This window comes from Drosophila innubila, assembly GCF_004354385.1.
Source record: "Drosophila innubila isolate TH190305 chromosome 2L unlocalized genomic scaffold, UK_Dinn_1.0 4_B_2L, whole genome shotgun sequence".
NCBI lineage: Eukaryota > Metazoa > Arthropoda > Insecta > Diptera > Drosophilidae > Drosophila > Drosophila innubila.
The window spans coordinates 3591288-3605483 of NW_022995372.1; the positions used below are offsets into that span (position 1 = coordinate 3591288).

A 14196-nucleotide genomic window follows, 5' to 3' on the forward strand; every position below is an offset into this window, starting at 1 on the left:
TAGTTATTACAATTTGTTTTTATTACATTAAATTATTCAACTTTCAGCAAACCATAAATATTTGATTTTACTGACTAAAAAATATTTATTGGGATATTTTACCTACCACTAAATATTTGCTTGGAAAAATATTTATTTCAATATTCCCCTTTCACTACCACTAAATATTTATTAAAACTTTTTTCTACCACAAAACATTTTTTGAAATTATTCCTGATCTTATACCTTATATATTTATTATTATTATTATTCACTAACACGATATATTTAATTGAAATATTTTCGACTACTAAATATTTAACTGAAATATTTAATACCATTAAAAAATATACTTAATATTACCATGCTTTTGTCTTTAGAGCAAAATTAGAAATTGTATAAAATTAAAAATGACCACAAGTTGTATTTTTATGTACAAATTTTGATAGTTTATAATAAATGTTTAGATGTCAGTCAAAAAATATCCATGTTGTGCATCGTGGCAGAGATAAATCGGATAGAAATCAAAGGCAGAAGTCCAGAGATAACCCATGAGGGACCAGCTAACGATATACTCGCAAAATGCAAATATAGAATAAGCTGCAGAAAGGTAAAAGACAAATGTGAAAAAATAAGAAAACTATTCTTAGATTGCCTGGACACTCACCCAAAGGCAGACAAAAGTAGGTGTGCAACGGATACCAACACCACATGATTAAAGTGCCGGAATAGTAGGAGATGACCAGTTTACGCTTCAGCATATATGACAACCTCTGATGTGGTTCAATGGCATAGCACTGTTGTTTCTTAAAACATAAAAACGATATGCCTATATAGCCGAAACTGGAGAACCAAATAGATAGCACTGAAACCTTGTGAAACATGGAATCGCCGGAGATGTGAACCCAAAGTGCCATGACAACGGTGCTGAGACTCTCATAGATGAAAAATAGAAGAACCAGGCAACCCAAACTTCGTGTAAAGACGTGAGAATAATAGCGCCTATATAGATAGATGATCAGCAAACGAAATGGAAGCACCAACCAAGTGACGAGCTTCCAGCCCAGAAGTTGTGCTCGGGCAATTGCGGACACGGACGGCAAAATGTTGAGCACCTCACAGTTCGTATATGTGGAGCCCTCAAAGTCCGTAATCATTGTCCGAACAATAAAATAGGCCAGTCCAATCGGTGGAATCGCGAATCCAAACAGCAAAAGTTTTGCGATTGAAACTCGACGTTCACACACATTTTCCGGCAAATCCTTGCCAGATATTGGCAGTAGTTTCACCATAGCAATTAAAACAAACTCTCTTATAGGAAATTATTTAATACATAAAGTAATTTTACAAGCTGATTTGATGACTGATTTGATTTAATGTTTTACAAATAAAACTTTTTATATTTTAATACTAATTCAAAATTTCTTTTTGGTTCACATCAAAAAATAACTTATAATAATACCTAATTTTCATTTGTATTAAATATAAATAATGTTTTCTAAGTTTATTATAAAAATTGAAGCTACTACTTTTATTTCAATTCGAATTATAAATATTAAATAAATATTTTTAAAATGTAAAATACTATAAATTAAAATTTCTTTTAAAGCGGGCACTTTTCGAAATGCATTTTCTGGTTTAAAAGATATTTGCACTCAATTTGTATTTTAAAATTTTAATTTTATACACACAATAATTTAAAATAACATTTTTTGCGATATACAAATAAATATATATATTTAACTGCTTACAAATCTTTTGATTCATGTTATAAATTTTATTAAATTTAATTTAAATATTAAAAACACAAATATTTATTTTGTTATGCATTTAAGCTAAGCCTTTTTTTTAGCATATTGTTTATTATTAACGTAATTTTCTTTTATATCCTGTATTTTTTCAAATCTAGCTTATTTTAATAATAAAACTTCTGCATTTTATTAAGTTGCTTTTTGATGGTTTAAAATTAAGTAAACTTTGAGCTTAAGCTAATACCGCAATATATACAAAATTCGTCGGCTTTTGACGTGGATATCAATGTGTATGTGAAGCGTTTTATAAATGCGTTAAATAAAGTCCTTTCCTGGCATCGCAGACGACGTTTAGAGCGTAAAAGTCCCAGCAGGATGTCATATGGAATCCCATGTTTGTGAGCACCACAATGTACTCGAAGAGCGCGAAGAATGTGTAGACTGTGGAATGGAAATGGTTAGAAATCACAAATAAATAAAATACAGTTATGCAAATTAGATTCCCAGTAACCCTTATTTTAATTTAATAATCATAAACTAAATAGAAATGAAAAAAAAAGTAAAGAAAACAATAAAATAGTAATACATAAAGAGAATACATCCTGTTCACGAACTTTCGACTATCCGCTTTTTTTGTGATATTTTAAATAACTCTATATTAATCATTTTGTTTTTAACATAGAAGTATTGCTAGCAAATTAACAAATTAATAAATTAGGGTGCATCGATTTGTATGGCACAAAAAAATTCAAAAATGGGAACCCGTATTCGTAGATTACGGTCAATTCTGAGATGTTTTAATTAGCATAGTAGTATTTCAATTTGGATGCGTTTGCTTACCTCCGGTTTCACAGCGAGCATTATGCCGCATAAAACAATATCCGGCGAGGCCAAAGGACACGATATTGATTAGGAATAAGTTGCGTTTGAATTTTAATGATTTCTCCTCGTGCGGCAGTAGAACTATCTTGCGGGCATTCCTGTTTAACAGGTAAGAGATCAGCATATAGCATTCACTGCACGCTATAAACACCACAAATGAATTTCGATGGATTTCATAATTATCCGCCGATGTCCACAGTGAAAGCGAGAAGAGCGCCAAATCTTCAATGACATTCAGTGTGCACGCCAAGATGCCAAACATGCGACGATTGCGTCGAATGTGCTCCCTGTAGTATTCCAAGTACATTTTGGCCACCGCCAGCCGGAATGGCATATGAAGAATTATTGCCAGACGCCAAACCGTTTTCTGCGGCTCATAATTGCCAATGGCCGCCGAGACGGAGGGCAGATAGTTGGCCACATCGCAGTGTGTAAATGTGGAGCGCACAAAGTCAAACATTAGCGACCAGACCACACAGAAGAAGAAGGCGCCCAATGGCAAGCTAACGGCAATTACGGCCAACCTGGCAAACGGAATACGGAAGAACACCTTCTTCGACTCGTTCAGACGCTCGTACGTGGGCAACATGGCAGCGGGACAGCGGGGCAACTTGACGGCAATATCAGCGTTAACGTCTTTAGTGCGGCGTGTCGTCTTCACATAATTTGCACGCGCCCAATTGTTGCTATAACAGTTACTAACCTTTTAACCGAACACTCATATTGCAGCTTCGGCATCGCGTAAACAAATGACAACGGCTGGTATGCTGACTCAGCCAAGGCGTGCAAAAATCACTAATAATATCTACGGTTCCAATATCAACAGCATTTTAAAAATTATTAGCTGTATATTTAAGTTTGCAACATATTAAATTTGTGCTGCATATAGTTTAATAAACTATAATTAGTGCAGAACAATTAATTGGCAAGCAAAGATCGTTAGCTGCGTACCACGCTCAGCCGGTAAGCAAATGATAAAGGCTGGTATGCCGACTCAGCCAAGGCAAGCAGAAATCGTCGCAAGATAAATATTAACTAATATGAACGACTGTATAAAATTATTAGCTACATATATAGCACTACTTTACACACACTTAGCACACTTTACGATAAAACATTTATATTATATATATATATTTTAATATCATTTTATAAGCAATTAATTCGCAAACATATACATTGAACAGCGTACCAAGCACCACTTTCTTGTTTAGCGTATATCGATATAGCACGGCATACCAGAGTGGCATTATCGATGTATCGACTTGTGTTATGCCAAATAAAAAAAAAAAAGGAATCAACAGATCCGAAACAACGCGCTTTTTTATTGTTTTATGAAACAAGTACCGCATCGGCATCGGCATCGACATGGATATAATTTTAGCGAACGTCAACGGCCTGCAGTTCAAGGCAGAGCGGGATCTCATTGAGCAGGTGGGCGCCATACCGCTGCCGTTCTATGGCATGGACAAATCCATTGCCGCCGTCTGCAATTTTATCACAAAGAATGGCCAGGAGTGTGATAAGGGAAGTGCCTGTCCGTTCCGGCATATACGTGGCGATCGCACCATCGTCTGCAAGCACTGGCTGCGCGGTCTCTGCAAGAAGGGCGACCAGTGTGAGTTTCTGCATGAGTACGACATGACCAAGATGCCCGAATGCTATTTCTATTCGCGTTTCAATGCCTGCCACAACAAGGAGTGTCCGTTCCTGCACATCGATCCACAGAGCAAGGTGAAAGACTGTCCGTGGTATAAACGTGGCTTCTGCCGCCACGGACCACACTGCCGTCATCAGCATCTGCGACGTGTGCTTTGCATGAATTACCTTGCCGGTTTCTGTCCGGACGGACCCAATTGCAAGCACATGCATCCCCATTTCGAGCTGCCGCCCCTGGCCGATCTCAGCAAGGATCAGCTCCATAAGAAACTGCCCACGTGTCATTATTGCGGCGAACTGGGACACAAGGCCAACTCATGTAAACAGTATGTGGGCAGCCTGGAGCATCGTAACAATATCAATGCCATGGATCACAGTGGCGATAATAATGAAGACGGTGCTCCCAATCATCCGCCGCCACCGTTCCAAAAGATACCAACGCCGCTGGAGGAGATCACCTGCTACAAATGCGGACACAAGGGACACTACGCCAACAAGTGTCCCAAGGGACATCTGGCCTTCCTCTCAAATCAACATAGTCATAAATAAATTAGTGCTAAGCTTTTTGAACATCTCCATTGTACAATCTAAGAATTCAGTTATTACAAAGTACAGAGTATAAATCATAAGTTCAGTTGACGTGGCATCCTGCCAATTTAAATATTCAGTGGGTCAAGCCTTTAAAATGACTGTTTTGGAAGACCTGGCGGCAATACAGTTCCAACTGGATAGATAAATAAACAAAGTCAATGACGTTGCCACCTGGCCCAAATGTTGCTTCCCGACCAAAAGGCTGCCACTCTGTTAAATTCTCCGATCTGGCAATACGTACCATTTTGGGTCAATTGTCAAAATTGGTAATTTAAAATTTTTCCACATTATTTTTTGAAAATTTCTTAATTTGGAAGCTAGAATTTCTTAAATTGTTGATGAATTTTGTTGAAATTTTCTGCATTTTTTAATATTTTTATCAGAATTAACTTTGTAACTTCTCTCCCCTTGGGATGAAAATCCTCAAAAAATTAAAATGTTCACCTTAATTTTTATGTAATTGCAAATTTTAAATTTTCTTAAGATTATTAATTTAATTTTACCGATTTAAACTTTCAATTCAATAAAAATAAATGGGATTATGGTCGTTATTTAAGAGTTCATCAAAAATGATTTAAAAAAGCAATAAAAGTAACAATGACAAATCTAATGAAATTCGAAATTAGATAAAATCAAGGTCAATTGTTCAATGAAGGTTTTCAAATTTAGTATCGATAGTATCGTAATTTTGGAAATTATTCTTCAAGCCATCAAACATGTCTGTCATACATTCTATCGAGTACACGTCCATACCTATCGATGGAAATGTATCGGTTACCTGCTACGCAATTTGCTGGGCACACAAAAAACAAAGTGAAAAAAATAATTGAAGAGTAAACATCAGAGGCGTAGATTTTTATAAAGCAAAAGTAGTATTTTGTTTCCATCAACAAATCAACAATTATTACAAAAAAAATTCAAAGCGAAATTGTTCAACGACTTTGGCGCGCACTGAAAGTGTTGGAAGAAAATAAATAAAGAAACAGCCAAAATGACGATTCTCGGCAAATTAACGGGAGAAAAGAAGGATCTGGAGAAGGTACCGTTACCTTTGCATCTCAACGATGAGGCTATGATGCATCATGGCTCCCTAATCAATGTAAGTTGTGGCTCCAAACTAGACGATTCTGTATGTACATATGTATTTGCGCAATCAATTCGTGTCCTTGCCAGTCCCATATATCCTGTGTCCTTCGCACTCATAGCGCTACAAGTTTCGTTTTCATTCGTGTATGTACACATACAAGCATATATACAAGTATCTATGTATGTGTGTGTGTGTTTTTGTGTGGGCGTTTGTCTGTTACTGTAGGATTTTCATGTACATGCAATATGTATGTGAGTGTGTGTGTGTGTTCTCAGCAGTATGCATTTGTATTGATTTTTCCATGCTGGAATTCTCCCAGTGTCCTTGCGTTCTTTCTTTCCTTTGCTCGTTATGAGGCCACAGTGGGTTTGTTGTTGTTATTGCCAGAGAAGCCCAGTTTTGATAAATTTTCAATGTCTCATTTACTTTAGTCAGATTCCAGTGCATGAATTCCAGAAACCTCATAACGCACTTATGCACATACATACATACCTACAGTTAGTAAACAAAGTGTTTTGATCACATCCAAAATTTACAAATTAAAAATTAATATTTATTTTATAATTGTTAACTATTTATATATTTCTTATAACAATGTAACAAAAAATTTAAATAATTTTCATGAAACTTAACTATTTTTAAAAATAAAAATATGTATGAGCATTTGTATACACACATATACATATACTTCAAGCCTTGCTTTTTATTATTATTTTGCCATTAGACTTGTTTCTAGACATTTGCCCTATGTACAGTAGCGATAACTCTACACACACACACACACACACGCACATAAATATGTACGTATATATCTACAGAACCCATTTGCTGACTTATTTACGTAGTTGCATGACATACGTATTTATGTAAGTATGTATGTACATGCATGCACCACATTAAGAGTGCAAATGTGTATGTATGTATGTATGTAATTAAATATACGTAGCCCAGCAAACACTTTTGTATAGAGTTGAAATTGACAGTTACAATATAATGCATTTGATTGCACATGTTGCAATAATAAATTTAAGTGCTCGATTTTGAAAAATATGTTATTTTCTATTCTATAGGGTGATTTTTTGTTATATTGGTCCAATTAAGCAATCTATACTGTAATTATTTTTGTAAGGGTATTAAATATTCGCCAACTGGACGGCAAGCGTATTGTTTTCTTTATTCTTGTTATCTTGAACTTAAATAAGATAACACATCGAAACTGCATTAAAAGCGAATTTTATTATGGCAAATGGGCAAAGTTTGCAATAATTAGTCATATCGTAATTTGATAATTATTTATATGTGTTAAAATAAATTATGTACATATTTTTGTATTATGTGAAAACATTTAATCGATTTGAAATTAACCCAGTAGTTTAAATACAATGTGAATTTGCTATAATTAGTCAAATTGTAATCAGAAATCAAATGAAATGTTCACTAAAATTTCACTACGGTAACCAGCAAATCATAAAAATTCCCATTTTTGTCGATATCTGGCGATTTTATTTATTTAACAACAAATAAACCATTTTTATTGAAGTCGTTTATTTTATTGCTAAAAATTGATATTGATTTCAATTCGAAAGGTCCCCCCTTTAAAATTTTAAGTTTTCACTTTTAATCAATTTTCTATATCGCAATTAGTATAAAACAACATTATTAACTTGATTCTGAGACGTTTTTTTCTTGTCAAACATGGTGGCTAGACCAACTTCAAACCGTTATAACTCTGGCAAAACTTAACCGATTTTCAAGCGGAATGCCATTTTGATCATAATTTGGCCTCTTAATATAATCTGTATTCAAATTTTATTAAATTCGTTTAAAAAATTTTTTTCCTCTAGATATCGATTTCGATGGTAAGGGTCCCCCCTTTGATATTTCGAAAATTTAAAATTGTAAATCTCAAGTTTTCACTTTTATTCAACTCCTTATATGATAATTAGTGTAAAGCAACACTTTAAAAATGATTCTAAGATGCTTCATTTTCTTGTAAAAAATCATGTCAAAATTAAGAAAAATTTTGACTTGTAAGTTGCTAGGTCAGAGGCTTGAGCAACTTTGAACTGTCATAACTTTGCCAAAACCCAACCGATTTTCAAGCGGAATGTTATTTTGATTATGGTTTGTCCTCTAAATTCACTCTGCATTCAAATTTAAATCATTTAGAAAATTTAATTATTTTCGACCAAGACTCGATTTTGATGGTAAGGGTCCCCCCTTTGATATTTTGAAAATTCAAAATTTTTAATCTCAAGCTTTTACTTTTAATCAACTCCTTATATCGTAATTAGTATAAAACAACATTTTAAATTTAATTCTGAGACCTTTCATTTCTTGTAAAAAATCATGTCAAAATTAAGAATAATTTTGACTTGTTAAGTTGCTAGATCCTAAGTCTAATGAACTTCAAACTTCAAACTCTCGGAATATGTCTTTATTCATTATTTGGTGTCTAAATTCGTTTCTTTTGAATATTGACAGCCTAAAGTAGCGTACAGCGATGCGGATACAGAATCCATGGTGTTCAACCGACCGCAGTATACGTGTCTGAAGTCGTTTCTGCTGTTCCTGATAGCTGTGATCGTGATGTTGATGGGAGTGCTGGGCGGGTGGACGCTGTACAGGTTCTATGCCCCGAATCATGCGAATATGCGGTATCATGCCTTATGCGACATACCCTATGCCGAAGACTCTGTGGAGTTGCCTCGCTTCTATCCACGCAACGATGATGCCTTCGCCATGACCTGGCGCTCCTTGTTGCCGCTGACAGGATCAGTCTCAAGATCGGCTGGTAGTCAAGGCGTCGATGGACAGTTTAATGATCTGGTTAACGATAACTTCTTCCGCGAGGAAATCGAGCTGGACAGCAGCGATGATGATGATGGCTATGCCAAGATCGATGTGCCTGACTTTAAGGTAAGGGCAATTCACAAAAGATTGTTATGCGAATAAAATTTAAGAATTTAACGAGAATTTTTTGATGATATCAATATATAGGCTTGTTCCGGTTTACAGTATTTTCCAGGGACAGTAAATAATGATTATTTTGTTTTGTTTTTTTCAAATGAAAAAATCATTCATTTCTAGCAACTGTAAATAGGCGTGAAATATACCAAACATTTTTTTAATTTTGCCATGATCTTAAGATTTATGATTTTTATTATTTTACTCAATTTTATTATATTACACAATAATCATAATCTTCAAGATATAATCGTAATGCTATGAGTTTAATTTTAATTATTGAACTTATAATGATTACAGTCCCTGGTATTTTCACTTTATCAACTTTAATTCACGAACTCAAATTAAATTCAATTCGCAAAAGTTTTCCAAAATTTAATTACAACAGTTTAAAGATATTCAATTTTGGAAAATCTTGTCAAAGTAAATACCGTAACTTTCCTGATATTTGTGAGATATTGTGCGTTATTTTAAATGTTACTTTTAACTTTGCCGACACTTTTTATTCATATTAATACTATCAATATTAACTTTAAAAAAATACTTATAGGATGGACGCCGAGGTCGCTTCATGCATGACTTCAAGGAGAATCAATCGGCCATTATTGATACCACAACTAATCGGTGCTTTATAATGCCCTTGGATCGCGACACTACCCTGCCACCCAGTAGCTTTGTCGATCTCATGCAGAAGATGGGCTCCGGCTACTACAACATCGATACGGAGCGAGTGCGTCGCAATCTGCGTGTCATCACGCCCCGCATCACCGATATCTCGACCATATCGGAGCGCATTGCCAACGAGTGCTACGACATGAAGATCTACATGATGGAGAAGTTTGTGTCAGGAAGTGAGTATCACGGAAAAGTAGAAAATTTACGAAAACCAATATTAGAAAGAGTAAAAATATATTAAGAAAAAAAAAGAGCCATTCAGAGTAGAAAATTATAAAAATCTAGTTCATTAATCTGCTTGTTGTAGTTTCTACTTTTAAAATCAATAGTCCCACACTCGGAAAATAATTAGGAAAGTAAAACAGCACAAAATGACTATAATCAAATACACAAAAATACAAGATATACAAATTTAGGAATGATGAGAACAGTAAAATTTGACAAATCATCTATCTAAATTTTTTAGAATATTTCTGAGACTTAAAAAAAAAAAATATTAAACCGTAGAAAGAAACAGTGTAGAAGCTGAAATCTAAAATATTTTGTTATAAGAAGTCACGCTATTTTATACCACATTATTTAATTTTATACTTAACTAAATTTTCGAGTCAGAATTTTTTTTTTAATGTTAATATATTTATATATTTATTTATATTTAATGTCAACTAAGAACAGATGACCAAGTGATATAAAAAATTTAAATGTATATATATTTTAAATGAATATAAAACTATAAACTGAAATGATAAAATTTAATGTTGATTAAAGTCTGGGGATTATTAAATTGTTCAACATTTGTTTGTACGGATTGTTTGAATAAATATTTCCCAATTTCAAATATTATAGGTTTGAGTTTCCAATTTTGATATGCCGATAGGGAATAAGAGATTATAGCTTATCAGTTGAGATGTTTATCTAATATATGTATATTTTTGCCTGCTTCACAGTGTCCAAACGCTCGGCTGATCCTCTGCCAGAGGCCGGCAAGTATGCAGCATTCATGGGCAAGGGAGTGATTGAGTACGATCTGTCCAACATTGCCGAGGTGGAGGCCTACGAGGCGAACGAATCATTGGGCCAGCAGCAGGCTTGAACTCGAGCTGGTCACAACAGCCGCAAACCTTTTATTAAATCTAAAACATGCTAAAATCCAACAAAGACAAACCAAATGCAGAAGCAAAAAAAAAAAAAAACAAAAAAAAAAACAGTATTGATTTGTGTCTGTATGTAATATGATGATCTGGAGGCGTCTCAGCCTCATTTTGTAGTCTGTAGTTTGAAAACGAAGCTTGTTAACAAAAAAAAGAAGACATTGTTCGCTTAATGGAACAGACAGAACACACAAAGAACAGAGTAAAGATTAAACAGATTTGTAATTGGCCAAGAGGCTCTACAGCAGCTCCATAAGAATATCAGATATATATATAAATAGAGAGACCCTATTAAAGAAATGTACCTAGAAAGCAATTTAAATGCGATTGACGAAATTGTGACAAATACAAAGCGAGTGCAAAGATCGTATAACTTCTTGATAAAACGAGCAGATAGATAAGGGAAAGAGCAAAATTTTTTATGAATGGAAAAAGCTCTCGTGCAAATTTCTATTGTATATGATGAAATATGGGAAATCACAGTCCCAACCAACAAAACACTTGATACATATAAATACACACTGCATTCAATTCCAAGTACATATTTTATATTATATATATACTAATATTTAACTCGATATCTCTAAACAATTGAACAATTAAATTATGTATAGAACAAATCGAAAAATCGCTATTTACATTTGAAAACAAAACAAAAAAAAAAAAACAACGGACAACAAATTTATCTAAATGTTCTTTAATCAATTTAAATGTATTAAAACGCGAATTTGTGATCTTTAAACAAGTTTCTTTGGTTTATTCTCAACTTTATAACAGGTAACTTAACTAAGAGTTGTGAGTGTGAAAAAATCAAATTGGAAAATGATCTGAAATTTTTGTTGTCTGCTTATTTCAATTTTGTTTTATTTTTCAATATTATGGCATGTGCAATCGTTTTTTATAGCAAAATTTTAAAATATCATTTTTATTATAATTGTTGACAATGCTGAAAATTAAAATAAATAAATAAGTGTGCTTCTATGATTTTGACATAAACATTTAAGTGCATTATAATTTAATTATATTTTTATTGAAAACAAATAAATATCAACAGCTAAATAATTTTTTATAACTTGTATTTTACTATAATAAGATGTTTGGTTTATTCTAAAATTTTTACATATGGTCGACATATTTTTTATAACAAAAATTAGATGTTTTTATGGAACGAAATTTTAAATTTCTTACAAAATTGAATAAAAAAAAGTGTGTCTATGATTTTAAATTATAAATTTAAGTGTGATGATTATTTTATTATTTTTTTATTCAGTTCAATTAAATATAAGCAAATAATTATAATTTTATAACTTTTATTTTAGTGTAAAAAATGCTTTTTTTTTAAATTTATACATGAGGTCGGCATAGGGCTATGGTGTGATCCACTCCATAGGCTACCTTGGACACCTTGCCATTGAGCGCTGCTTTGAAGGGAAAGAACTGATCCTTTTTGTGGCCCAAACCCAAATGGCCGAATCTATTCTTTCCCCACATAAAGAGATCCCCATCGGAGTTAATGGCGCCCATGTGAAAGACGCCGCAACCAATGGAAACCACTGTTGTGGCATTGCTAAAGTCGTTGCGTCCAAATAGAGGTGGGAGCAGATGTTGTGGCTTCGAGGTCTGCTCGACGTGGGGCCCAAAGCCCAAGATGCCATAGCCCCAGGTGTAGACCAGGCCCTGATCGTTGAGAGCCATGCAAAAGGAGCCGCCAGCTGCCACATCCTTCACTTTGCCCATGTCCTTGGTTAGCTTTAAGGCTCTCGGTGTGCTCAACTGCATCTCAGCATCGGGTGAATCGTCCAGCTGGCCGTATTCCGAGTTTCCCCAGCCAAACACATCGCCATGCTCGTTCAGGGCCAATACACAGTCGGATGCACAGGCGATCCTCACAATACGCTCCTTTTCAATATCACCGGCAATTAGAGTAATTGCGCCAGCGGAATAATAATTGCCCTGACCCGTCTGTCCATCGGCACCCCAACCACAGGTGTAAACCTTGCCCAGTTTGGTCAAGAACATGGTATGATCCTGTCCACACTCGACGCTCACGATTTCATCCTCCTCGCCACATATATCTGCCTGTGGAATGCGATGGATAACCGCACTACGAGTATAACACTCCTCCTCGATGATTAGACGACCACATTGGCCATAGGAATTGTTGCCCAGCGTAAAGACCGTGCCATTCTGTGTAACCACAACGAGATGGGCTCGACCTGCCGACATGCTCCTCACCTGCATGCCCTCATCCGTGTCGCCTTCGATGCGAGGCAAGCGTATTGCTGTAGGATAAATGATGACATCCAGATTGGCGGGATCCTTTGCTGCATTCACATTCGGCTTGAATTGAAAACCCAGCTGGGAGTCAGTGTTGATGCCACTGCCAAACAGTGTCTCCCCATCCGAACGTTTCACAGCATACGCTGTAAATCCGTAACCAGCTGCCACATCCGTTACATCATTGTTATTGGAAAACTGGAGCCTTGTCGGATGATGAACCATTTCAGTGTAACGCTCTTGGGCCTTCTTAATGTTCGTCTGCAGCCCCAGGGCCCCTGTCTCCTGAAAGCCCCACACATACACACGATTCTCATGCGTTCCAGAGATTTTCTGTTCCAAATCTGAAAGTTGAAATTTGTTATTAGTCAATTCCAGAACATCACGTTATTTTCTATTGTACTTTTGATTTTCGTCGTGTCCTGTGACAAAACGGTGCGTTTCGCCTTTGCAGTATAATGGCGGGCTAATCGAGGAGCAACTTTCTTCACATTTTGAAACATTTTAACGGTTTAACTTAAAATTAAATTAGCTTCTGAAGTCTTTCAAAATTAACAAGTGCTAGGCAGCGAGCCCATTTCGATAAATAAAAGAGTTGGGTCGTTTCGTTCTTAAGAAGTTCAAATGAACGCGTAATTAAAATGAACGAATGAACTTATTCAGTCTTTTATGAACTATATAGTTCATTTTGCTCAGCGGGTCCGTTGCATGTAAACAATTTTTTGTATCTTTTTCAAATTCGAAGAATCACATGAATTTTATAATAACATTTTTTTCTATTTGAATGTCCAAAAGAAAGCGCAGTTCTGTTTTCAATTTTGCAAATATTGCAAGGCCAGTTTAAGTTCTATTTTATATTCGAATTATAAGCTTTAAATAATTTTTTCTATAAAAGAGCGGTTGTGAAATCATCTAAGTTAAACAAATTGACCGGTCTCGACGTTCATAAGCAAATGACCAACTGATCAGAATGACCTATTCATCTTCGTTCATGACAACTGACCAACTGAATAATGAACTAAGTGACTGATTTAGCTTACGACTGAAAAATTAACAAGTGAACTTATTCAGCACATTGAACTAGAAATCCCAACTCTAATAAATAATTAATCAAATCTATCGATGTATATATAAACCATTAAATATGCATTATTGTTTAAACTGCACAACATTATTT

General features: G+C 34.8%; 6 protein-coding genes across 6 annotated transcripts in view; 2 read left to right on the forward strand and 4 right to left on the reverse strand.

The window, feature by feature from the left end:
• LOC117779655 overlaps positions 1 to 345 on the reverse strand; it is a 2045-nt gene extending 1700 nt beyond the window's left edge. The window contains exon 1 of the mRNA XM_034615920.1: positions 333 to 345. Within this exon, the coding sequence (XP_034471811.1) occupies positions 333 to 345 (13 nt within the window). The remainder of the gene's footprint in view (positions 1 to 332) is intronic.
• A 38-nt stretch (positions 346 to 383) lies between these two features.
• On the reverse strand, positions 384 to 1271 carry LOC117779656 (post-GPI attachment to proteins factor 2). Its single transcript, XM_034615921.1, has 2 exons — positions 647 to 1271; positions 384 to 579 (listed from the first exon to the last, which is right to left on the reverse strand). Exons 1-2 carry the CDS (start codon positions 1269 to 1271, stop codon positions 443 to 445), a joined length of 762 nt encoding a protein of 253 aa, XP_034471812.1. The 3' UTR covers positions 384 to 442.
• A 606-nt stretch (positions 1272 to 1877) lies between these two features.
• Positions 1878 to 3380, reverse strand: LOC117780564 (post-GPI attachment to proteins factor 2). The gene is made up of 2 exons (XM_034617137.1): positions 2571 to 3380; positions 1878 to 2171 (listed from the first exon to the last, which is right to left on the reverse strand). The coding sequence occupies exons 1-2, from the start codon at positions 3199 to 3201 to the stop codon at positions 2035 to 2037; spliced, it is 768 nt and encodes a 255-aa protein (XP_034473028.1). The 5' UTR covers positions 3202 to 3380; the 3' UTR covers positions 1878 to 2034.
• Positions 3381 to 3895: 515 nt separating this feature from the next.
• Positions 3896 to 5016, forward strand: LOC117780331 (cleavage and polyadenylation specificity factor subunit 4). The gene has a single exon (XM_034616804.1). The coding sequence runs from the start codon at positions 3981 to 3983 to the stop codon at positions 4818 to 4820; it is 840 nt and encodes a 279-aa protein (XP_034472695.1). The 5' UTR covers positions 3896 to 3980; the 3' UTR covers positions 4821 to 5016.
• A 649-nt stretch (positions 5017 to 5665) lies between these two features.
• Positions 5666 to 11480, forward strand: LOC117780184 (integral membrane protein 2B). Its single transcript, XM_034616609.1, has 4 exons — positions 5666 to 5961; positions 8434 to 8868; positions 9467 to 9767; positions 10539 to 11480. Exons 1-4 carry the CDS (start codon positions 5854 to 5856, stop codon positions 10682 to 10684), a joined length of 990 nt encoding a protein of 329 aa, XP_034472500.1. The 5' UTR covers positions 5666 to 5853; the 3' UTR covers positions 10685 to 11480.
• Positions 11481 to 12035: 555 nt separating this feature from the next.
• LOC117782013 (RCC1-like G exchanging factor-like protein) lies at positions 12036 to 13563 on the reverse strand. Its single transcript, XM_034618919.1, has 2 exons — positions 13423 to 13563; positions 12036 to 13363 (listed from the first exon to the last, which is right to left on the reverse strand). The coding sequence occupies exons 1-2, from the start codon at positions 13520 to 13522 to the stop codon at positions 12087 to 12089; spliced, it is 1377 nt and encodes a 458-aa protein (XP_034474810.1). The 5' UTR covers positions 13523 to 13563; the 3' UTR covers positions 12036 to 12086.
• Between the last annotated feature and the right edge of the window lie 633 nt (positions 13564 to 14196).